Source organism: Mastigoproctus giganteus, chromosome 14, assembly GCF_048544385.1.
Source record: "Mastigoproctus giganteus isolate SK-2022 chromosome 14, ASM4854438v1, whole genome shotgun sequence".
Classification (NCBI taxonomy): Eukaryota; Metazoa; Arthropoda; class Arachnida; order Uropygi; family Thelyphonidae; genus Mastigoproctus; species Mastigoproctus giganteus.
Genome location: NC_143588.1, coordinates 102775890 through 102801963, shown reverse-complemented (window position 1 = coordinate 102801963; position 26074 = coordinate 102775890). Strand labels below are relative to the sequence as shown.

General features: G+C 31.8%; 1 protein-coding gene across 2 annotated transcripts in view; it reads left to right on the top strand.

Moving 5' to 3' along the window:
* Positions 1 to 15233, top strand: part of LOC150075458 (recombining binding protein suppressor of hairless-like) — a 156016-nt gene extending 140783 nt beyond the window's left edge. For both annotated transcript variants that reach the window (XM_090388917.1, XM_090388916.1), the window contains exons 10-15: positions 943 to 1055; positions 5124 to 5264; positions 9073 to 9228; positions 9603 to 9706; positions 14345 to 14426; positions 14935 to 15233. In XM_090388917.1, coding sequence (XP_090245043.1) covers positions 943 to 1055; positions 5124 to 5264; positions 9073 to 9228; positions 9603 to 9706; positions 14345 to 14426; positions 14935 to 15120 — 782 coding nt within the window. In that variant the 3' untranslated portion in view covers positions 15121 to 15233. The remainder of the gene's footprint in view (positions 1 to 942; positions 1056 to 5123; positions 5265 to 9072; positions 9229 to 9602; positions 9707 to 14344; positions 14427 to 14934) is intronic.
* The last annotated feature ends 10841 nt before the right edge of the window (positions 15234 to 26074 follow it).

The following is a 26074-nucleotide window of genomic DNA, read 5'->3' as shown; positions in this document are numbered from 1 at the left end:
ACTTTTTGTTGAATTGAAAATAATCTTATATTAAATTTATAATCTGAGAAATTTTGCTTGTAATTTCTTGTGCTGCTTGTATTTTTTAACTTTGCCTTTACATTATATACCACTCTCCTCAGAGAACAATTTTTCAGAAAAATATACATGATTGGTACAGAGAGCCATAGTATAAAATGCCTTTGGTGAAGAACATTAAACATTATTCCTATGAGGAGTGGCTTAGAATATGCAGTCTGCAGAGCTTAGTGGTTAGACACATTAGGGGGAGGGAATTTTATTGGGTTATATATATGTGTGTATGGCCCTGCAGGGGATTAGTAAAATGAAATGAGGGAGGAATATTCTCACTGGTGAGTGATATAAGAACCAAAAGACACAAATATAAAACCTTAAGGAAGTAACAGTAGACTTTATCTTAAGAAGTTGCCTGCAAGAGTGGCTGATGCAGAAAGTTTATGAAACTAAAAGAATTGAGTAGGGATTTTTTGATTATGGGAATAATGAGTGTTTTTTTTTTTTTTTTTTCCAGCTGCTGAATAAGTTCACTTCCTGCATCATTACACTATTTTAATACTAATAATAGTTGGCCTCTCACAACTTTAGTAAATTGAAATGAAAACAGGAAATGCTGTATATTTGTTTTGAGAATATTGGTGGGGAAAGATACATAGGGGATTTAATTTTATTCCTAGATTTCAAAATACAACAGCTTTAAAAGCAGCACCATTATATGCAAAGTGATGGGCAAAGGGTTTAAAAGTCACATTTCTCAAATTCAAAAACTAGAATCATTTTGAAAGAGAATTTTGATCAGATCCTTTTATTTCTTACCTAGCTCTCAGCTCCATAGGTTAAAATAGATTAAAAAGTGTTATAAATTAATTCATGTTAGCTGGTTTATGTTTTTATATATACATTTTTATCTTTTAATGGTTTTAGTGGATGAGAATGAATCAGAATCAGAAGAGTTTACAGTGAGAGATGGCTATATACATTATGGATCTACCATAAAACTAGTATGTTCCGTTACTGGCATGGCTCTTCCTAGATTGGTATGTATTATTTCTTTGTACGTGTAAGTAACATTGTTAAAATATTAAAATAGTTTTGCATTATTAACAACATTTATAAGGTATTATAAACATTTTTTTTTTTTTATGTATTGGCACTGTACAGCTAGTTGTAGTGCCATATTGTGCACTTAGAGAAATGTTTCTTGATTAGTAGCAAAAATCTGATTGCTAATCATTTAGTGGTATCAATAGATTAGTAGCAGGGATTGGTTTGGGGGGGAGGGAGGAAAACATCCCATAAGAAATTAAAGGTTTTCGTAATGGGTCTATGGATAAATGTATTGATGGCCATAGTGTGCTTACAAAGAGGCATTTTCCCAGCCCAAACTCAAATATAATTAATAGCAAGACACTTGTGGTCACCATTTGACAGCATCAGTGAATTAGAAGCAGTGTACAAAAGGGCTGGGAGCGAAAATCCACAGAGAACTTAAAAATATTTTTGTTTTGTTTTGTTTTGTATTGCCACAGTAAATAATGCATGCAACATTGTGAGCTGCAGGAGACAAATGTTGCTTTATGCATGATGAATGTCATTTCATGTTTACATGGTGATAAGTCTATTCAGTGTAGTCCAAAAATATCATCAGTGGAAACAGATGCTGGAATATGTGCTGTGTTTGTCACAATTGCTGGATGCCAGAGAAGAAAATGAAATTTTTGAATGAGTGACACTTTTTTAATGCAATGTAATGAAAGTGACCTGTTACATGTAGTATGATTTATCTATTATGAATGTCTATTATTTAAGAAATTTACAAGAAGAGCCATTGTTATGGTAAGACTGCTGCCATGGCCCACACTATTTTGCCCATGTTAACGTATATCTCTATAGATAGGTCTATTTACGAGAAAGTCATCGATTGATTTTGAGCTCTTACTGGATATGATAGAGCCAAAATAAGCAAGCAAGATGCAATTAAGAGAGAGAGGTCATGTGTAGCAGAGCCAGATTAGCACTGACATTAAGATTTCTAGCAAAGACAGTTCATATACCACAGCTTGATGTACAGCTTAATTAACTAATTATTCAAAATAAATGTTGGTTACAACAATATCAAGAACTGCTCCACAGTGCTTTGATTCAGGCATTCATAAATGTAAACCCAGTAATAATTTATAAAAACTTATGTAAATTAACTCATATACAAAATTGAAAGTTATTATGCAGAAATAAATTTCACAGAACTTTAAAGTTACAAGAAGATTCCCATTTGGAGTGGGCAAGACACGCAACTCCGTGCCACTCAGCATTTCCCAGTAAAATGGTATGCAACATATTGCACAAAAAAGTGGCACCATCTAAACACCTTAATTGTATTGGTGACCTTAACAAGGCTCAAGGGGAATCCAAGGCCCTATGAGATTTTTCTCAGATTCAAGATTTGTTGCAAGAAATTTGGGACTGCTAGTTATTGTTATTAGCCAGTTTAAATTTTTTACTTCTAAGAAAATTTATGGAAGGTATTACAAAAGTGGAAAAATGGCATATTTACTACTTTGGTTATCAGTAATAACCATATTTGAATCAAGATGTGAAATAAACTTGGTACGATTAACTGAAAATGTCTAAATTGAATACTTATGAAGATTGTTGTTAAATTCAACAAGTGATACCGGAGAGGTACTAACTACCTGTGACAGAGTAATTAAAATAAACAAATTAGAGAAGACTGGGAAACTAAAAAAATACAATTTACAAGCAAATGCCAGTACTTGTTCATCGAAGCACAGCAGCACAGAGTCCTGCAGAAATATGGTGCAACTTATTTATTTGAAATTTTAAAAATAAATCTATTTTTGAAATAAATAAATAATGGCTCAACTGCTGTTCACCAGTAAATCTTACCTTGCATCACCTGTAAGTCAACACTGACACTTACTAAGACAGATAAACTATTCAAAAAAAAAAAAAAATTGGAGAACCACTGCGACAATTTAATCATGGGAGATCTGCCACTGTGAAATTTTGAATGTTCATATTTCTGGCACATGGCTTACTTATTACCAGAAAAGCAATTCTTGACAAAATTATAACTACTAATGAAATGTGAATGATTCACTATGGTCCAGAAATAAAAGAAACAAAAACTGTCTTCAGTGAAAAACTCTTCAGTCACTGAAAATCAAAATGAATTCAAAGTAAAAAATGAAACAATGCTGATTTGTTTTACTAGTGTCAGTGGCATTGTTTGAATTCATTCCTGACACACACACACACACACACACACACACACACACACACACACACACACACACACACACACACACACACACACACACACACACACACACACACTCCAAAAAATAGTGATTCAATCATTGTGTTCAGGGTCTGACCACATTGTGTTCAGGGTCCTTCCACTTGTTCAGATTATGACCCTAAGGGGGCATAAATTCAAATTAAGAAAAGACAGATGTAGAATAGATGTGTGGAAATTTGCCTTTAGCTAGCGGGTGGTTAATTGCTGGAACAAACTTCCGTCTGTCGTTGTGGAAGTTGATAGGTTAAATAAATTTAACGAGGAACTGGACAGGCATTTGGAGGGAATGGTGTGGTTTTTTTTTTTTTTTTTGGCTGATGCTGCATAAGCTCATACACTTGCTTTCTTCCATCACTTGCCACTACTACTACTACATATATATTTTTTTTTACCTGTTATGTTGCATAATTTTCTACTTATATATCAGTGCAATACATGTTGATGTATTGTTCTGTTCTGGAATTCTAAGTGAAAATTTATTGTGTCAACTTTATATATCAGTTTTATGCCAGTTAGTGGGGATTAAGTGATCTGGATATGAACCCTAAAAAGTACACTAGTTTAAATTATGTGCTACATCACAGTATTAATAATACCTAATTTAGTCTGTGAAGAACTGCATTTGAAACATTGGAATAATATTATCTGTTCTAGGATCTGTGCCAGTATACTTTTGAGTGCCTTTATCACATGCAACACTATTAAAAGTGATACAAAAGAAAAAGTAAAACAAGAAACTGTAATGTGTCTAAAATTAGATGCCCAAGGAGAGTGAGAATTTCAATGTAATCATATTACTTTGGTTATCATGTTTGAAAAGTTCAGATGAATAGCACCATATTAGTTCATTTGAATTTGGTGCCAGACTGTTTCCCTGATTAGCACTGGTTTCTACCAGACATTAGTAACACTGTATGACACTGTGCATATCATACCAAATTTTGGAATTGTGTGATATGCATTATGGAAAATATGGCAGTTTTAGTTTGTGCAAATTGTTTTCAAAGAAGTTCAGAAATCTGGTGGGATTAAATAAGGAGAACAAGAGAGGCCAAATTCCCTTTTATAACAATCCTTCAAAGTTATAAAGTTATAACATAGCATTAAGTAAAAAGAGTTCCAGTCATGTTGAGATATTTCTGATGGAATATAGTACTAGAGTCACTTTTTTTTTTTTTTTTTGATCAGTCCATTTTTTTTTTCTCAGGTATTTCTTTTTGTATAGTTCAGGTGTGTTGGGTATCTGATATAAATAGCTACATAACCTAATTATTCCATATATTTAATTTCTTGGGAGAAAGACATAGTGTAGTGAATAACTAATTCTAATGACAGATTAAACAAAACTGCATCCCACATATTTTTTTTAACAGGCAAAAAACGATGGAGTTTATCGAAAATAGCTGGAAAGAAAAATTTACAGAAAAGATTCCGATAACTGAACCATTTAAAGACAGATTTTGACAATGTTTTGAAATCTTTGTGGATATCACTGTGAAGTCTAAAATATGGAGTTGACCATTATCACCATCCACATGGCATTGCAGAAACTGGCACACAAAAAACATTTAAAAATTTGTGGAGTGCAGTGTTGTTTAATCTCTTATTAGAAATTATTCCATTGATTTTTATTTTTGAAACCATTTCCTGTTATTTATTTATTTCCTGTTATTCCATATATTGTTTTTTTCTCTTTTTCCAAAATTTATAAATGTATAGAATTATAATTGTTTTTAAATAATTAATAATTTGATATTAATATCATACATATATGTATTTTTAGATAATACGTAAGGTTGACAAACAGACAGCATTACTGGATGCTGATGACCCAGTATCTCAACTTCATAAATGTGCCTTTTATATGAAAGATACAGAAAGAATGTATTTGTGTCTTTCACAAGAAAGAATTATACAGTTTCAGGTAAATATATATCCAAATTATCACATGTATAAATATTAATTGTGGGTATGTGGCATATCTTATTAGTATAAAAGCATCATTAAAGTGTGTTCAAATATTTTAGCATTACAATTGATTTAAATATATTTAACTCAGGTTACCCTACAACCATTATAAGTTTGTACTACACTGTTTACTTTCAACACTGTTTACTTTCTTTCTTGGTACAAATAATCTGTTTTTGTGGTTGTGTGTGCGTGTTCAATGTGTCATCAATTAATTTCATCAATGACAGCTTTATTATTATTATATATGATGACGATGATAATTAATATTCAAGATATGTTTAGTTTAATGTAATAGGATCTTTTCAAAATTTTTCACTTTTTAATAGATGCAAGTGTATTAAATTGTGTGTGCAGGCAATTTTTTTTATTTCTTTATTACAAAGAAATAAACTATTTATTTGTAAATAGTTTATATGAAAAAAAAAAAAAAAATCAGTTTTATTCAAAAATATTGATGGGATATAGCCTCCAAAAAAGGATCCTGTTTTTATAACGCTTTCTACTTACAGTGTTCTTCAGGAACTAGTCCTCTGAAAGTGCCATAATGGAGTTTACTGTATAGGACTTGAGCTTCAGTCCCATAGTCACTTAGACTTACATTTTATATTCACTTGTAAACAGCACCAAAAATTGCTGTGTATAGTTTTTTTTAATACAGGTTTTTTAATATATTTTAATACAGTTTTTATATGTATCATAGCATTTTTTTTTCAACGATTATTAGTAGTTTGCTTCTTGATTAAAAAAAAAAAAGAAGAGAAATAGTCATATGACTGTGCTATAAGCTTCTGACATTAAAGTTGATGGAGCTCTTTCAAACTAGAAAGTCAGGAAACAAGTGCTAATCGATAAGTTGGCAAGGGGATTGGTGTATACTATTTTGAGCTGCTGGAACTTATTATGATAAAATTGAAGAGTAGAAGCAATTGCATATTTCAAATAGTGCAGTTTCAATTCCATTTTTAATTGAATTGAAACAGTTCCAGCAAGCTGAGAGGGTTGCCATCCTATGCCTGACAGGAGTTAGCATCTTCCTTTTGTTATAGAAATTGGCCACCCTGTGGCTACTGTTTTTTTTATTACTGCAAAATCTGTTTGATAGCATTGGTTGTAAAATGTAACAGTGTAGTGTGCCCTTGCTCAACAGGAACCAGACTGCCTAATTTGTTTATTTATTAATTACAACTTCATTTTGTACAGATGGCTATTGGAAATAGGTTAGATGTTATTTATTTACTTATTTCATCATGATGATGATAAGTGAATATAAGTAGGAAAAGAACTGGACAGAAATATAGTGGATGTACTTTGTCATGCTAGACTGTGATCATAATCTTTGATGTAATTATGGCTGACAAAAAGCTTTGGTCAGTTATTTCCAGCTTGACTGTAATCTTTTTCTGGATTTAAAACTTTTTTGGCAAAGTCAAGCTTTTTTTGTAAGGTGTGTTAAAAGATTATCAATTTGAGAAACGTAGGTGGACATGCTGTAGTTTCTTATGCAAAAGGACTAGTTCACATTAAAAAATCTAAAAGCAATATCTAATCAGTACTCAGTGTCAAAGTATACCTTAACCAAAGCGCATGATAAAGCTTGCTGTTCAAAGATACATATTTGAGTGTATTTGGGTCGGCTATAATGTACACATTTTGCACGTATACATCATAACAGAAACAGAGACCCTGCTTATTGCAGTGGCCCTCTGAAGAAGTAGTTAAAGCCCTAGGACCCACTATTTTAGGTACATCGTTATTATCATTATTATTTTTATGTTAATCTAATTTAATTTCAGGTTATCTCTTTTACCTTGTTGGCATTCTCAATTTTTTTCCCTGGTAATTACAATTGACAGGTCAGCACCCCTACCAATACACTGAAAATAAACATTTGTCTATATTTCATTATGGTTGCTGGGTATCTCTACTATAATTAGTAGTGCCCCGGATCCATAACCCAGTTTAATAATTATAACTTAATACTTTTTCTTGCTTGCTTAGTCGCTCAGTAATGTAATTATATCCTATTATTTTTATAAATATTGTGTGTATATATATTCCAAATCTATTTTGTAAAATACTTTGATTTCTTATCTTTACAAAATGAAATCCTACACTAAATTCCACATATTTATATTAAACATATTGATATTAACCATTTTTATCCCAACTTGATACTTATTTTTACCTAAATAAATTACACTGCATTGGGATTACCTTGTCCATACTGCATTAAAAAATGCTAGTTTCCTTTCATTCCTTTTTGGCCTTTCACTTTTCTTCTACTACTATGGACAAGTATAGTAACGCAGTTCCTGATACATGGTCAGGTGTAGTCCCCTGAGCCGACCGGGCCAGCCGGGTGGGTAAGGTGCTTGCCTGGCAACCCAAAGGTCGCGGGTTCGAATCCCGCCTCGGGCTTGGATCAAAGTACTGCAAAAAACCTTGGGAGGTGCACTATGGCCACAGAAGCCGATGCGCCAATAACTAGCAAAAAAAAAAAAAAAAAGTATTCCCCTGATGATATACCTGATCATGTATCAATATTTATTTCAGCTGACATCAGATCAAGCATTTTTTGCATTACCTATATTAGGCCATTTACTAAATATGCTCCCCCCCTATATCTGATGACAACTATACCATTTTATTTTATTTGCATTTTATTAGTATTTTGTTGTACTAATTTTACTTTACAGTTCCCCCACTTTATATTGGCTCGGCAATTCAGCCCATAATTCACTTAATTCATCATAACCTCTAGGATATTAACATTCTTTCACTGATCTTCTACTACTCTTTTTCTACTTTCCTCACCCTTATAGTTACTGGCACCTTGTGTAACTTTCACATCCATTTATGCATACTTAATTAAATTAACCACCAATTTTAAACACACACACCAACCGTTTATGACTGATTGAATAATGAAATAAAATAAAATAAAATGATAGAAAAGACTGTAAAATAATATTTACAAAAAACTTTTAATTATTTACAAAAAACTAAACTATAACAAAAGTAAAATAAGTTAAAATGCATTAAAATATAAATATAAAAGCGGTAAAAAGACGATAAAAAACACTATTAGAGCTTTCGGAGGTGTCTGCCTCCTTCTTCAGTAACAGTGAGACTTAAACGGCACATCCTTAAATACCAGGTTTGCGCCTGGTATTTAAGGATGTGCCGTGTCATCCACGTGTGCCGTGAACCTGGTATTTAAGGATGTGCCGTTTAAGTCTCACTGTTACTGAAGAAGGAGGCAGACACCTCCGAAAGCTCTAATAGTGTTTTTTATCGTCTTTTTACCGCTTTTATATTTATATTTTAATGCATTTTAACTTATTTTACTTTTGTTATAGTTTATTTTTTTGTAAATAATTAAAAGTTTTTTGTAAATATTATTTTACAGTCTTTTCTATCATTTTATTTTATTTTATTTCATTATTCAATCAGTCATAAACGGTTGGTGTGTGTGTTTAAAATTGGTGGTATGAATAATCCCAACCTCAGAGGCCTTATTGCAGATATAGTTAATTAAATTAATATTATTACAAATTTTTTATATATTTTATTTTATTTTTTTTATTTTTATTTATTTTATTATTATTTTTTTTTATTGTCAAAGGAAACTAAACTTGACAGTAGTAAGGAAAAGAAGCAAAATAACCAGAATATTGTAGGACTTCTGGATGTAGGATTTTTTTTTTTTGTTACTATTGCTGTATCTTCCACGTCAACTGTTAATTTGTTATTTCTCTTAGGCAACACCATGTCCCAAAGAGCCTAATAAGGAAATGATTAATGATGGAGCTTCATGGACTATAATTAGCACTGATAGAGCAGAATATACATTTTATGAAGGAATGGGTCCAGTACGATGTGCAGTTACTCCTGTACCTGTTGTACATAGCTTGCATGTAAGTATAGCAATATTTTTAGTATTACCTTTTGTATTGTTTTTTGTTTGAAGTAGTGCAGTAAAAAAAAATTAGGAAAAGTATACATTTTGAGAAACAAATAAATGCACAGTCCAGTTTTTAATATCTGAAGTGGTTTCTGTGATATAATACCAAACTTCATATAAGTATAAAATATATTATCGTACAGATAGCATATCATCTTGAATCCTATTAAATATATAATGGTATATTGTATATGGTGTTTGTTGTATAAATTAATAATATAATTAAATTAATAACATTATTAAAATTAATAACATTTCTTTATATAACCTTCATTTTAAAGATAAGTAATTTGTTTGCTGAATACCAAAAATAATTTTAAATTTCAGCTTAATGGTGGAGGAGATGTTGCCATGTTAGAATTAACTGGAGAGAATTTCACTCCTGTTCTAAAAGTTTGGTTTGGAGAAGTGGAAGCTGAAACTATGTACAGGTACATCTGCTTGTTTAAGGAAAATGATTTAGATCTATAATCATATTTATATTTGAATAAAAGGAAATTTATTTAATTTTTTCCATATTATCACACTCATCCTATAACTATAATGGAGTAATCTATAACACTTAGATATTTCCAACACTTTCTTTTACCAGGTGGGTAGACAATGAAAGTATATGTAAAATAGTGCTAAGCTTTGCATCTAGTTGCACTTTGGTTTAACAATATGTGATTTTGCACTAATGCTGGCTTAGCTGGTTTTATTAATTTTTTTTTATTATTTTTTTTATTAACTTCAATTAGACTTGTTTATTTTTCTTAACTTATATTACCACATTTTTAAGATTAATTTTGCATGGGATACAATTTTGCATCCCAAATTTAAACATGGGTAAGTGTACAGCATTAATCTTTTCACAAGTACATAAATAGATTTGAGGAGTGGCAATTAAGTTCCTGGACTGGTGCAATAAAAAGAACACAAAGCAAAGGAGCTCAAAAATGGTTTTATTTTTATTTAAAATAATCACCATCTGACTGAATGCACTTATTACACCATTCTAAAAGTTTCTAAAAAGAGTCAGTGAAAGCATTCAAAGAGATTATGTTGTTTGGTGGTTACATTTTTCTTATTTCCTCAACATCCTGAAATCTCTTTCCTTTTGAGGACAGTTTTCAGCTTGGGAAAGAGGTCCACTGGTGCTATACTGGGAGAGAAGGGTAGATGGTTGATCTGTACATTGACATGTTTCATCAGAAACCTCTTCACAGCAAGTGCAGAATGGGTGGAGGCATTTTTGTTCAACAAGAACCAGCTGCCTTTCTCTTGAAATTGCAGCCACACTTTGAAAATGCACTTCAAAAGTCTTAGAAGCACTTATATGTAGAATGCAGCATTGACTCTCTCTCCTTTAGGTACAAATTCCTTGTGAATCACATCCTTCTTGTCAAAAAACACAATCACATTGACTTCTGAAAACAAAACTCTTTGGGTCTTGGCAGTGATTTTGAAGTTCATTGCATGCTCTAACTCTCCTTCTCTGGGTCATACCGAAACATCCAACACTCATCTCCATTGAGTGACAGTACAATCGAGAAAATTAGGATTGTCTTGACAAGTCTGGACAAAGTCTTAGCATGATGACACTCTTTGCTTCTGCTCATCCGTGAGGCTTGCAGCACAAATTTTGCATAGGCCTTCCTTTTCCATAAATTTTCATGCAGAATTTGATGATTCACATCCAGCTCATCAGCCATCATTCTGAGGGTCAAACAACAATCTCTTGCCATAATTTCCAAAACTTTTGCAACTCTTGTCTTTATTTCATGTGGCAAACTCACTTGTGAAAAGGTTAATGTAATATTTCATTTTTTTATTTCAAGCAATATAGACATTACTCTCTCAAAAATTTGGTTTTGTTTTTAACTATTATAGGTAAATGCCTTGAATGTAAAGTAGATGAGAATGTATTTCTCTGTATAGGATATTAGAAATAGTTTTTGTGAGAAGATAAATAATTAAAACAATTTCTGCCAAAATGAGTTATTGATATTTAATTATTTTTTTTATCCATTTTATTTAACTTGAGATAAAAAGAATATAGATAGGAATTTTGGACTGCCACAAAGTTCCAGCCTGTAATGATTGGCAAGGGGGGGGGGATGGAGATTGAAGAAGAAGAGGATTTTTATTTATGGCTATTCAACGTATCCCATTTGATGTAGTCTCCCTTGCAAGATGCAGCACTTCTGGAACTACAATTAATTAGCTCTTGCAGTGCCTCTTGAATTTTGTTGGATCTCCAAAGTTTCATTAAATCACTTTCCTTTTGAATATAACTTTTAGTCTTGAAAACAAAAATGAATTTCAGAAAGCTAAATTGACAATTATAGAAAGTAGAGGACAAGGGCCAGCTTATTTTTGTCCAGAAATTGGCCATGAAGCTCAGTTGAAACTGGAGATAACAAATCCTGAAAAAAGTTAAGAGTTGCAAAAGTTTGATATGAGTGAATTTAAAATATTTTTTCTGTACACCTTGTCATGAATCCAGGGTCAAGGTTGAAGCAGATGGCTATCTTGATGTTGATGAAGGAAGAATCAAATCTGTTTATTCTGGAGAGTTTAGACTGAAGAGATAGATTGGCTCTGGTAGTACTTAGTGAAATTCCCAGATGTGAAGAAAGTCCCAGATGCTAAAGGAGGTCACTGTGGTCAGTGATTAGAGTTATAAAACACTGAATTGCTTTGTATCACCAGCAAATATCAACAGGCACTATTTCAATTTTTTGGTACAGTTGATGTTGAAGGATTAGACAATAATTTGCCTAAATTTTCCTTAAATTACTTCCCTGAATGCTTACAAATTAGAATTTTCGGTTGCTAACATCATCTGGCCTCATTGAAAAGACTAAACGTTGTCTAAGAGCATTGTAGTTACTTATATGAAAGCAAAATATTTTCCCTTTATCCATGACAGATGTTTACCTTTCATCAGTAGATTGTTATCACTACCACATAATGGTTCCTTTATCTGGAGATTCTTAATGCATGAAGGGTCACTGTTTGTAATCAGATCAACAGTATTGCTTTCTCTTGTTGATTCTCTAACATGCTAGTGTAGAAAACAGTCATCTAATAAATCCAAAAAAAAAATTCTGATACTGTGTGAGTGACCAACTCAAGTTCCAGTCAATCAATATCTGGAAAGTTAAAATTCTGAATTATAAAAACATTCTGATTACTGGCCCACTCTGTTTGTCTCTGTAGTTGCTCATTATACTTATCCCAGTCATTTAGCCTATGATGTGCTTTACCCCATTTTTGTTTTTCCAGGGCTTATGCACACTAAACTGACTCAACATTACACTGGCCACCCATTTCAGCCATTTGCACTGCATCAAATTTATTTACTATACTCGTAGTATTAGTATATAGGCAAGTATATGTGCACCTGTTTTTGCTGTTAGTAACCTCAACACAGCCCATATATTTGCTTGTTCCAGTAAAAGCAGTGCAATAACCAATTTCCCCTCTTGTGGGAAATTGTTAGTCTGTGTAATCCTCTAATCTAGCAGTTTACCAACCTGCCTAACACTGCTTTGAATAGCATCAGCAAGTATTCTTGCACCTCTTCTATTTAAGTGTATCCCATTTCTGTAAAAACAGTCTCTACTGTTAACAAGCATAGACAATGGTGAGAAGAACTCCATGATTCCTACACAGTCTCTCCACGACTTAATTGATTGCCAAAGCACTTTATGTTAGGAAAAAATTCCAGACAGTTTCAGATTTAATCCTAATTCATGGCTTTTTCTCACTGTACCATTTCCTTTTTCTCAACTTTTGGCCCTGCCAGACACTTTGGTCCTTTTCCATCTATCCTTTTTTGTATGATAAATTTTAAATTTCCCTCATAATAGAGTCAACAAAAATAGTTGCTTCTTGTGTGGGACCAGTGCTTTCTTCTGTTGGAGATGTCACTGTTCTCTATGATGCATGAGTGTATGCTGTAGCCTTGAGTTGGGCAGCTGAGTACTCGAAGGCTTTCATATATGCTCATTAGAATGCTGTTTATGCCTAATTCACTCTTTGCATTTAAAACTCAGAATGGCATCCCCCTTTGGCTGTGTTGTATCCTGCCTCAGGTGGCCCACATAACATGTAAAAAATAGCATACTTTTCAAAGCCACAATTTTCAGGAGAACTGCCCTTGCCATTTCTCCCCCAAGCCCTTCTCCTTTCAGCTCTTTGCTTTGCTGTTCTAGTCTGTGGTATGATTTAGTTTAAACTTGAATTAAAAATACCACACAAAAGTAAGAGATACATACTATTCTACAGAGTTATGTTATACAGTTACATTATAAAATCACATTTGCATTGTTATATATTTATAGTTTATAGATCTAATAAAACAACCTTTAATGTTATTATAATTATACTCCTATGGAAATTGCATAAAAGAATATTAAATAGTATTTATATTGTTCTTGTATCGATGCAATGAACAGTGGTGGCAGAATTCTCTCCTACTTTGACTTTTTAGCAACTTTCAAAGCCAAGTAAGAAACAATTTCATCTACTTTATCTTTTAAACATAAATAATAACTACACTAATAATTTTAAACAAAAAGATAAAAACCAATAACTCTACTGTAGGGCATGATATGGTAATATTACTAAGAATTATGAAAAAAGAAGTACTAAACCATGTGACAAATACAGCCAATAAAAAGACAGTTTAGTGTTTCCTTTTTTTGTAATTCTTTAAAAATATTATACTGGTTCAAGTCATAAAAAAGTACTCAGCAGCTTTCAAAAATGGCTCCTACACAGTAGCTAGTGCATGAAATGGCTATACCAAAAATATTGCCCCCCCCCCCATCTCCATTTTTTTTTTTATTTAAATCTAACACCTAACTTTTTGCAATGCCATCCAGATCATGAATAAGTTTTTTGGAGCCAGCCACATACAGTTCATTTCAAGCTCTTCCACTGTATGTGATGTGATAATTTTTGGTTGAGAGGTCGTCACAACCAAATTTTCATGTATTCATGTGCTCTGTAATCTCAATTTTATTTGTCTAATGTCTTGTACTTTTTTAGTCATCCTAATAACTGATCTAATTCCCTAGGTGTCAGGAAAGTATTCTCTGTGTTGTTCCCGACATTTCAACCTTTCGTGAAGGATGGCAGTGGGTACGTCAACCAACACAGGTGTGTATAATTATGTAACACTTCCTTATTATATATTTACTGTTTATGTTATCACTACATCAGAAATTTGATGTAGTGATTACTCATTACAATAAATTTCTTTTAAAACAATCATAATTTTCTTAACTCCTTCTGTGTTAAGGCATTTTTGTAATTGCAACAAGACATATCTTCATTGTTAGACAGCTGTTGAAACAAAGTTCCATCTTATAGTGATACAACCAACTTTTTTAATTGCTATAAGCCACCACTGAACTTTTTCAGTTAATTGGTTAAATCAGTTAAAAATCAGAAATATTATTTTATAGTATTATTGTCATAATATTTATTTTTAATCATATTTCTTTCTAAGCAGGTGAAATGCTCATAAAATAAATATGTTATAATTTATTCATATTTAAAATTTTTGTTCATTAATGATGCTTTTTAAAAATTTTGTGGATAAGGCAGTTACAATGAGTGTGGTGCAGTTCAATTGATAAATGAAAGAAGATTTATTTTATTTTAGGTTCCTGTATCTTTAGTAAGGAATGATGGCATCATTTATTCAACTGGGCTTACATTTACTTACACTCCTGAACCTGGGCCTCGTTCTCATTGTCCAGCAATGGAGCAAATTCTGCATCCCTCAGAGCATGCTCAGAGTGTTTCTCAACCTTTGGCTTCTTCACATGGTTTTCCTGATAATCTATGATAAATACCTATTTTTAGATAGCATGTAAATAGAAACAGTATGAGAGTAATGCTGCTCTCTGTAAATTGTTTTTAATAACCTATTCTGATGTAATTTTTGTTGTTGTATTTTCCCTCCCCTGATATATTAACAGTTATGTACAAATTTCTCTCAGAAAGGCAAAATATTTTGTTGTGGTAGTATTTTTTTTTGAATAATGAATAAGCACAAACTGTTGGTAAAAAATGCTTATTTATTACACATATTTTTTAATTGTTTTGCTTTAAGTCATCTTTTATGAGGATTATATGGTGCTAAGTATTGTAGAGGATAGATAGTTAAGGTGCTTTACTGGTTAACTAAAGTCAAATTCAAGATAAAGTGAATTTTATATGCATTCAAACTGAACATGCAGAACCAAACTTTAAAAAAAAACCTCTTAAATGAGAAAATTTTTAAAACGACACTAAATTTATAAAAGTAGAAATTGATTTTAAGTCACGATACATTTCTTAAGTGATACTTCAAAGAACAAGAGTTTCTTCACAGTTTGCTTTTTAAAAAGGTTCTGCTATTTAATGAGGAGAAAAGGAGATTTCAGCTGCCTAAAACAGAGAGCCAGCTACTCTAGAGTAGACTGGATGGATTGTTAAACAGATTTTTCAGACGATTATATGGTTATATTATAAAACATCTTTTAAAAGAATATCCAATATATCCCATTGATTTTAATGAGATATTAAAACATTTATTTATAATTTCAAATAGATACTACATAAGCTTCCTTTGTACATGCAGTGAGAAAATTTAGGTTTTTAGTAGATTGTCCCCAAATGTTGATGGCACAATATGAAAGAGATGGGTTTCTACAGAACTGAGCATGCAATAGTGATTATCTATGGTTCACCTTCTCCATAAAGAAGCTTGTGAAATAAAATACATAATAATAATATTATTATTATTAGCCATATGGTGCAAGGAAGCCTGAGGCTGCACCAGTCCAAAAAAATATTTCTGAATCACCCTGAGAGAGAGAGAGAGAGAGAGAGAGAGAGAGAGAGAGTCAGAAGTAGAAGGGAATCAGCAAGAAAGAGAATAATGATGATATCCAGCTCAGGACCCTGGGTGTGCCAAGCCCATACTCACCAGATGTGAGCCCGTGGGGTCACATCTGGAGGCAACAGTGTTCCACTTTCTTCACACTGTAACATCTGGGATAGAAACACATCACCCACTAAGTTTTGTTTGGTTCTGCTTCTACCTTTGTGTTTGGATATTCATTTGTCTCAGCTACTACACAAAATCTGTTAAGAAAGCTTCATAAAATCAGAGTATCGAACTCCTCCTTGTAGTAGACCAGCCTTTTATTTTTTATAAAAATACACTTCTGTGAAAAATGTTAAATATCATTTTAAAGACTTTTTACCATTGTTATTGTAACAAAATAAGAGACATGTTACCTTTTGCAATTCCTTAAGGTTTAATGTACAAAGGATGCAGTCATAATGCTTCACACCATTAGATAAAACAACGTGTCATAAAACAAAATGTGTAGATATTTATACCCAGTTAAAGTTAATCCTTAAGGAGATGCATAGATAATGGAAATTCTCTGATGGTATACTCATTACTTAAGCATGAAATAAAAACAAACAAACAAACACTAATCGTGCTTATTTATGAATTTTTATTTTTTGTCTTAATTCTCTGTCTTAAATTTACACTACAGCAGTGCTTAGTTTATTGTTGACACCATTTAATTCAGCATTTTCCACGTATAATAAATAGTGATTTATTATAATTGAATATATAATTAACCATAATTGAATGGTTAATAATCGATTATTTCGATAATTGAAATACCATCAGATTGTGGCAGTTACATCTCCAGGTTCCTTCAGGATGAAAAGTTTGGTTCAGTGAATGCTGTCCATTATTTTTGAAGTCCCCTAAAGTAAGGGTTTATTTTCATTATAATGTAAGTGATAAAACTAGTAATGAAGTTAATTATCAGCATTAATCAAGTTAACTTTGGCAGCAGTGACAAATAATTATTTCTTCTACTTATAAATAAATTTAAAAAATAAAACAAAACATATTGCTTGTTTTAGATGCCATAAACCAACCTGCTTATAATGAGCCAGTCAATTTAGACATTTCTTTTGGAATTGGATCTAAGATTGACTTCTCATAATGGATTGGAAACAGTTCAACGAGATGGTCAGTTAACCTAACCCACAAGAGGGTCATAATTTTATCAGTATGTCTTTTTAAATAAATATTAATGTATTAGAAGGCAAAATGCACAAGGCATAATTCCTTATGGGTTTAGGTAATTAACTATGTAATATTGGTGTAGATACACCATAGTTTACCCATAAATTTGAACTATGTATGTAGTGTAAAAGGCATCATTTTAATTGTATCTTATATTGTGCGTGCCTTCACAACGAAATAACTGGTATTACACTACTTCAAATAAATAACGCTTCTCTGGTAGAGAAGAAGAGATATTGTGGAAATAATTTCACAACTGTGATGGCATGTTGCATTACCAGGGTACCTGCCGTCCCACTGACGATGAAGCCTCAAAGCTTCAAAACAATCGTCTGAGTGGTGGTATCCTCTGAAAATAAATAACAGTAGTCTTCTCTACCAGAGAAACGTTATTTATTTGAAGTAGTGCAATACCATCTATCTTGTTGTGAAGGCACCCACAATATGAGATACAATTAAAATGACGCCTTTTATGCTCCATAGTTCAAATTTATGGGTAAACTATGGTGTATCTACACCGATATTATATAGTAAATAAATATTAAACATTAAAAATTCAATAGAAATTAAAATTTCAGTGAGGTTTATGGTATCCATAGTGCAAGTGTCATCTGTATATTTGGAACCTTTTCCTCTGGTAAGAGTGTAATATCTTGAGATTTTGAAGACCTTCAAAAGCTACAGTTTGTTCTGTGATGATATACGTGGCAGTTACTTACATAATATCATAGTGAAAAATACCCTGCACTAGATGAGGAGTAGCCAAGTTAGGGAAAAATAAAGCTATTTGAAATATGATTGATATCTTTTGCTGCAACATATATGTGCAATATAGCCCTTCAAGACTACAAAGCCAGGGGTTAACATGAGGCTAACCAGTAGAGCAGAACATAGAACTACAGGGCTCACCACTCGAGGATGACTGAGTCTCAGTAGTGAGTGAAAATAATGATATATAATATTTATAAAATAATTAAAATTCTATTGTATGATAAAGTACTCAGCAATAAAGATTAAATATAAAAGTAGAATTAAAATAATTCTAAAAATAATAAAATTATTTTATAAAGTATAAAAATAAAAATGTATTTAAACAAATCCGTTTTTATTTTTAAAACACAAACCTGAAATACCAGAACTTACCTCTGGAACAAATGCAAAAGATATATATATTATTCCACGCACTGTTACAAAAGGGCAAGAACTGGATTGAGATATGGTTACAGTGCCTGATTAGCATTGACCATGGATGAGTTAAAAGTTAGCACTGCAATCCTATATATACAACTCTGGGGAATTGTAATATATGTGCCTCTTAATTTTTCTTAATAACATTGCCAAAAGGTTTTAAAACATTCTCTTTAATTTATATGATTATTTGTTAAATTAACAATACTTTGAATACAAGCTTCAGATATGTTATTTATTCTATGCTGTATGAAAAAATATCAATTTAAAAAGTATTCCCTTGGAAATGGCCATTTTGACTGTTTCCAAATATTGGAATATTTCCATAAAACAGATATATCGGTATATTTTATATTCACTTAAAAAATTTATTCTATATATAATTATTGCCTTTATCACAATATTTTGACATTGTTAACAGGCTAGCCAAAATTGTTCCATATATTTGATCTTGTCATTATGTGGGCATCTCTAATGTTTTTTTTTTTTTTTTTAAACAGTGAGAAGCATATTCCTTAAAAAACTTTCATGTTAAATCTTTAAAGTTTAAATATATAAAGTGAAATATTTCATTTTGACTGTAATAAATGTAGTTTCTTGAGTAATGAGACCTACCTACATTCAGTGTAGGATTTGGTGTTTTTGTGAAATATTTTTTTCCATAGAACTTGATCAAAAAAGTGTAAAAATTAAGATAACAGCAAAAGCTTTAATATAAATATATTTTGTCATAAGGCTACTATAACTTAGAATAGCATTAGCTGTATTATTGTAAGAATTCTGCATTGACTAAATCTTGAGCATACCTCAAGTAGAATAGATGTGTGGAAATTTGCCTTTAGCCAGCGGGTGGTTAATTGCTGGAACAAACTTCCACATGTCATTGTGGAAGTTAATAGCTTAAATAAATTCAAGGGGGAACTGAACAAACTTTTAGAGGGAATGATTGTGTGAATTTTTTTTTTTTTTTTTGGCTGATGCTACATAAGCTCATACGCTTGCTTTCTTACATCACATGCCTCTGTTACTATTATTACTACTGTTACCTTACGTATTACAAATTTACCAAACCAGTAATAGTTCTTTGATCTAAAGCACATATTGAGCTGACAAATAAAAGAAATAAGAAAAATAAATTAACCCTACAGCAGGGCCATTTGCAGACATAGTATGCTGAAACCAAACATTATACTTTTTCATTTTCGAAATTTTACTTTGATACTTGTCACTGATGTAAAATCAGAAAGCTTTTATTGTAGGTTTTGACCTTAAGATTTGATCACGTTACATATAAAACTACCATACTTCTTCATTTCAGATGACACCAAAGATGCCTTAGAAATGTAGAAGTACAACTGTAGTTTTATGAGACAGCAAATATTCTCTTATGCAAATCATCACATAAGTGAAATGTGCAGCACTGAAAATACCAAAAGGCATTTTGGGTGCATGTGCTTGAGGATTAAAGCTTATTTAAAAATTTAAAGTCTACAGTAAAAAAAAAAACTTGAAACCATTAGAAATGTTAAAAATGAAGGATATTGTGCAGTGCAAAATAGTGCATTACATGCCTACTCATCTGAACTTTTTTAATGCAATTGCTGGCAGGTTAAATTAAAAATTAAAAAAAAAAAAAATAAGTATTTCTCATTCTTTCATCTTTTTGGTGAGCATTCTTATCTTCCAACTTCCTGTCAGTTTTTAGTTCATGTTCTCATCTGCTAAAATTTCTCACTTTTCAGTTTCCTTTGCAAATTGATTGCTTTTGCCTTCTTCCATGTGAATTTGATCAAATAAATAATATATATAATAATAATGAAATATCGTTTTGGCTGTGTTTTAAGCTTCAGTCAGCTTAGTTTTGAATTTTCAAATATTTGCTCAATTCTTTTTTTTTTTTTTTTTCCAATAGTCTCAACTCCCTCTCCTTCCAGTGCCTTAGGAAGAGGAGGGATGGTCGTTGAGATGTAGCAAGAATTTCTCAGAATAAAATGAATCAGATCTGGCATAATGTTTCATTTAACAATAAACAACTTCATCCTACTAAATTTCTAAATTAAATCAAGGAACAGCGAAAAAATACCTCATTCTGCATCAATCAATTTTTGGCTCAGATCTTGCTTATGACTGCGAACTAGTTACTCGTTTGGTTCTTCTGGCTTATATTTGTACACAGTTTCCATTAACTTCTTCTGTTTTCATCTATGGCAGAACCTTTCCAAAACTGCAACAAAATAAACTTCTGTTTATGTTCATTTTGTATCAGAGGAATTTAGTAGCTAATTAGTGGCTGACATCTTGTCTGAATTCTATTGCACTTGAATGAAATTCTTTTGTGGATGCTGATTTGCTGCTTACCACTACTTGTATTGTATCTGAAAGATATCAGATTAGTGGCCAACATTAGTGTTTTTTATAGCAGGATGAATGGACTTTGTGTAAGGTGGAACAAATAGTCAGTATTGAGAATAGTAACCAGTGTAAGGATGTGTAAATTGATTTTTGTGAGTGTTGTTTATAGGGACTGTTTTATTGCTTATTAAATATCCCTTGTAAATATATTTACATTTTAGGTGACAGAATGACAGTAGTGAAACCTAAATGTAGAAAATGACCTACAATCAAATGATTTTAATACCATCTCTGTGTAGCAAGCAGGCACATCCTTCCCATTATCACAGTAAAAAGCTCCCTCCAACAAAATCAATGAAACTGACCAACGTTTGAAAAACAGCTTGTATTACACTGTTAATTTAAACATTGGCAATTAAAATTTAATTGCTAAATTAAAGAAGTTTAATATGATGTGTACCGTGCTTTAATGTAGGAATCTGAATTAGTAGAGTTCTTACAGAATCATGCAAAACTTTGATAAATGCATGGTTTAAATAATATTAAAAGGGGAAAAAAAAGTAGCTTCTTTTGAAGGAACTAAAAAATGAGACTAAAAGTAAGTTGCTGAGAGAGAGTTCTGTCATTTGTCTTCATTCCATCTAGTTTTGTTCTTTGGGATGAGTTTTCACATATCTTTCCTGAAAATTGTAATCATCAAAACTTCTATCAGTGCTCAGAAGAAAGAGAGAATTTATTCATATATTTACATGTATTAGCAAAATGTATTATAAATTATTCATCATACGTTGCACTTTCTTCATACCGTAGAAAGGAAGATCAAAGGAAAGCAGGATGAATTTTACAAATATAGTTTTTCAATGACAGAATGAACTGAATATTTTACTGCACATACATGCTAATTTTTGGGTGAAGAAAGTTTGTCAACTTGAGAATTTGTAAACACCACCAGTGTTGCCTTTTTAACAAGTTTATCTGTAGATACAGATAAATTACCGAATTATATAGATTTTTAAGGATAGTGGTTATATGTTGACTGTTGGTGTAAAAAAAATTCAAAAGAAAAGCTAAAACTCAAATACATTTTGAAACTACTTTTTCTACAGAAGACAAACTTATTAGGCTGCAACTTTGCAATACAGTGTATCCAATAAATCTGGAATCGATGAACATGCACAGAATATTTATTGTCTGTTCGAAATGTAGTCCTTGAAGGTCAATAGCATGTTTGTAAATCAAACTGCATATTGTTAACGTTCCTTTGCATTTTATGGTATGATTGATGAAATGTCTGCTTGAATTTGTTTGCTTCAGGTGTTCCATACTAGTGATCTTCATGTCATAAACATGATTACAAATAACCCCAAACAGAAAAATCCAAGGAGTTTAGGTCTACTGATTTTGATGGGCCCTCTTTAACCAATCTATCTGTCTGAAATATTCATTCAGCCAGTGGTGAGTGGAAGGTGTAATGCAAAAGTGCATTGTGTTCCATAAACTGTGTCAGGTGGGCTCCGAGATTGTCTAATGCAAGCATATCTTTCTTCTGCTACTATGCCATTGAAATAAAATGGTCTACTTACATGAGAATCCTAAATAATGTAGTATACCATTAGTCATTCAATTCTTTCCTCTTTTGACAAGCAAGGTTTGTCAGCTACTGCCAACTATGATACCAAACATTTCTAGATGGCAGTTGTTAAATTCCTTCACAACTTGTCTTTGTGTCTGTATCACAAACAATTTCAATGCACCCTTCTAGGCTCAGCGATATAATTAACTACAAAAATTAAAAGATAATTCTAGTATTAAACAATTTTCCCATTTATTCCAGAATTTTTGGACAGCCAGTATTGCTGCAGTCATCCATAATCATATAATGAATTATCGAAATTGTTGCAAATCCAAGGTGTTGATTTTCAGTTCCAATTAATTTTGATGTATATTTTTTTTTATAAAAACTGTGTGATTTCCTAAAAATGTATTGATAACCTACGTCTGAATGAAGTATTAACGTTTTAAAGAATGGGGGCAGATAGCAGCAAAATTCCAATGGTTTAACTATCGATAGATTTTAAAAAAAGCTTGCTTTTCTCATTTTCTTTAAAATTTTTCATTAAAAACATTTTAACTCTTTTAGGAGTGTTTTGTGAACTCTCTGGAGGAAACTTCTTTGTGAAAATGTACATAAATACTTTTAAAGTTTTAGTGATATATTATTTTGACTTCGATACCCAGTGTTAGAGTAAAATTATTTCGAAAAATCAAATCAGAATTTTGAAGAAGAAAAAAAAAACTATTACTCTTTTTTTTTTATTTATTTATTTATTTTTAACAATAATGTCCTTTCTATAACTGCGTTCAGTTTTCAACTTCTGTGGACAAATCCCATAAGGTTAATGTTGAAAATTAATTTTTAGGAAGCCAAACAGAAAGATAATTTTTATTTTGTGCTATAGTTGAAATTTCAGCTGATTTTTCTGAACAGTACACCTTTCGGTGGCATATTTTGTGATTTTTAAATTAGCAAATCTGAAGTATCATTTAGATTTGCTAATTTGAAAATGCATGAAAAGTGAAGCACGGTATTTCTACTTTCTCAGTGATTGAATCCTAGTTTGTCACCCCTAAGCAAAAGAGAAGTTCGAGTAACGATTTTACTTTACTGTATTCATATTTAAAACCATAGTCCGCAATTCTGATTTGTACATGAAACCTACCCACCTAGCTGCATTGTACATATGCTTTGTCATTCATAAACATCTGTAGGTAAGTTCGTATTACTTTAATTTTCTCTCATTTATGGTGCTGAAAGGGAAATTGGCCCACATTCTTTGTTTTAAGATAAATATGATATATTTAAGTAATCTAGTGTTTTTAGGGTATTGTGTAAGTATATATACATTTTTAATTCTGTATAAGTTTTGACTATTTTCATAGTTTATTGAAATCATACGTATTATTGTACTATGTATTTATTTCATTTTATTTTGCCAAGTTGAATAATTCTTAAATTTCAGTGAACGATAGAAATTATTTTTAATACTGTATAATATCGTAAAAGAAATTACAAGATATAGGATAAATTGCAAGTCAACCAAACTGGCATCCATTCCAAATTGCAGCAATCGTTATTATTTTTAACGGAATACATTATTTAATATCCAGCATTAGTTTCTCTTAAATTGTCGGCAGATGTTAAATTCATTTAATTCGAATATAGCAAAATTTTATGAATGAGTACTGGTATTTCTCATTGTATTCCATCATTGTCCAGAATGCTCATATCCATGGCGTGCAATATATACGTAATATGAGTTTTTAGTTTTTGTGTGGTTTATGTTATCAGTGGTTGAATTTTAACAAAATTATATTTGAGTTTTTAGTGTATTTCTTGATCTAAACGTTGTCACTTAAATGACTTGGAATGTGATTGTTTGTTGTTTTCTATTTCATATACCATAATAGCCTTTTGTCATTTATTATTATTTTATTTTTCAGTACATTTTATTAAATTTTCACATTTAAAAAATTTTATTCTCTGTTCTAAAATTTCAAGTTTCCTTTTCATGCACATTCCATATTCCTCCCATGAACTTAGCTTCAAAATATGCATTATTGTAACGTTCTGTTTTATTTTAAAGTGATATCCCTTTGTATTGTACTTTGTAATAAAATAAAACGAACCATTACTGGTATTCGTTCCTCACTGTGAAATATGATTTGAACAGTTCTCATCTCCTAACACTTGAATATATCATTTTTGTATTTATAAAGAGTATTCTTGAAAAATAAAATTTTGTATATTTAACTGAGCTGCCTGTCTTCTTGATGTACAATGTATGGACTTTAAATTATTCGAAACACAGTCAAAGAAAATGAATGAAAATACAGATAAACTTAATTTTAAACACTGAGTGACAATTTTATTAGGCACACCTATCTTTTACATGAAATGGTGCACTCCTTCGGTAACAGTATCATGAGCTCATATCATGCGATAAAAAGCCGACAGCCCAAATGTAGGGATGCTTTATGTATGCAAGTCAGTGTTGAGAATGGGCAAGACAAAAGATTTTAAGCGACTTTGAATATGGCATGGTAGTTGGCATCAGTGTGCTGGTATGAGTATTTCAGAAATCGCAACTGTCTTGAGTGAATGAGGCTGATCCAGTAATCAAATAACATCCAACTAGTGATGATCCTATGGCTGGGAACAGTTTTTTGATGAAAGAGGCCAACAACGCTTTTTCATAGTAATAGAAAGTCTACAGTCAATCAAGTAACAACCCAACAGAACAGTGGTAACCAAAAAGGCAATTCAGAACCCACAGCTTGTCGTACCTTGTTATGGATGGAGTATCATAGTTGATGAGCAAACTGGATTCCATTCCTGTCAGCAAAAAAAAAGACAATGGTTAGTGTAATTCAGGAATGCCAATGATGAACAGTGGAGGATTAGAAAAATATGGTCTTTTCTGATGAACCCTGGTTCCTGGTGTTTCACATTGATAACAGGACCAGAATATGATGAAAAAGATATGAGTCCACAGACCTATTCTGATGTGCCAACAATGCAGGCTGATGGTGTAATAGTCAGGTCTCTTGATACCAGTAGAACATTTGGGTGCTACAGGTTATCTGGAAATTGCTTTCAATGAGGTGCTTCATAACTGTAAAGTATCCATCTCTGAATGGATTCTTCCAAAAGGATAATGTGCAATGTCACAAGGACAAGTGTATAAAACATTCAAAGAACATGAGAGTGCATTAATCCTACTGTGGTGGCTTTCCCAGTTTTTTTCCAAAGAGCACATCCCACCTCTTGGTGGGATGTGCTCTTTGGAGTAGAGATCTGTAACCATCCAGTTTCGACAACTGTGGGAAGCATCCCTGTGAAGGATGCTTCCCACTTCAACATGGAGCAATATCCTTGTGGTATGCCTCCAAGATATTCCTGAATCTATGCCATGGCAAATTCAGCATCTTCTGAGTCTTAAAGGTGAACCTAATAAAGTGGCCACTCATTGTATGTTGGGAGCATTATAGTAAAGAAATGGAGGGGAAAAAAAACTAAAATGATTTAATTTGTTAAAGTGGTTTATAACAGATAAGGACAAATAAAGATGCATCTGGGAACCACTTTTCTACCCCCAAA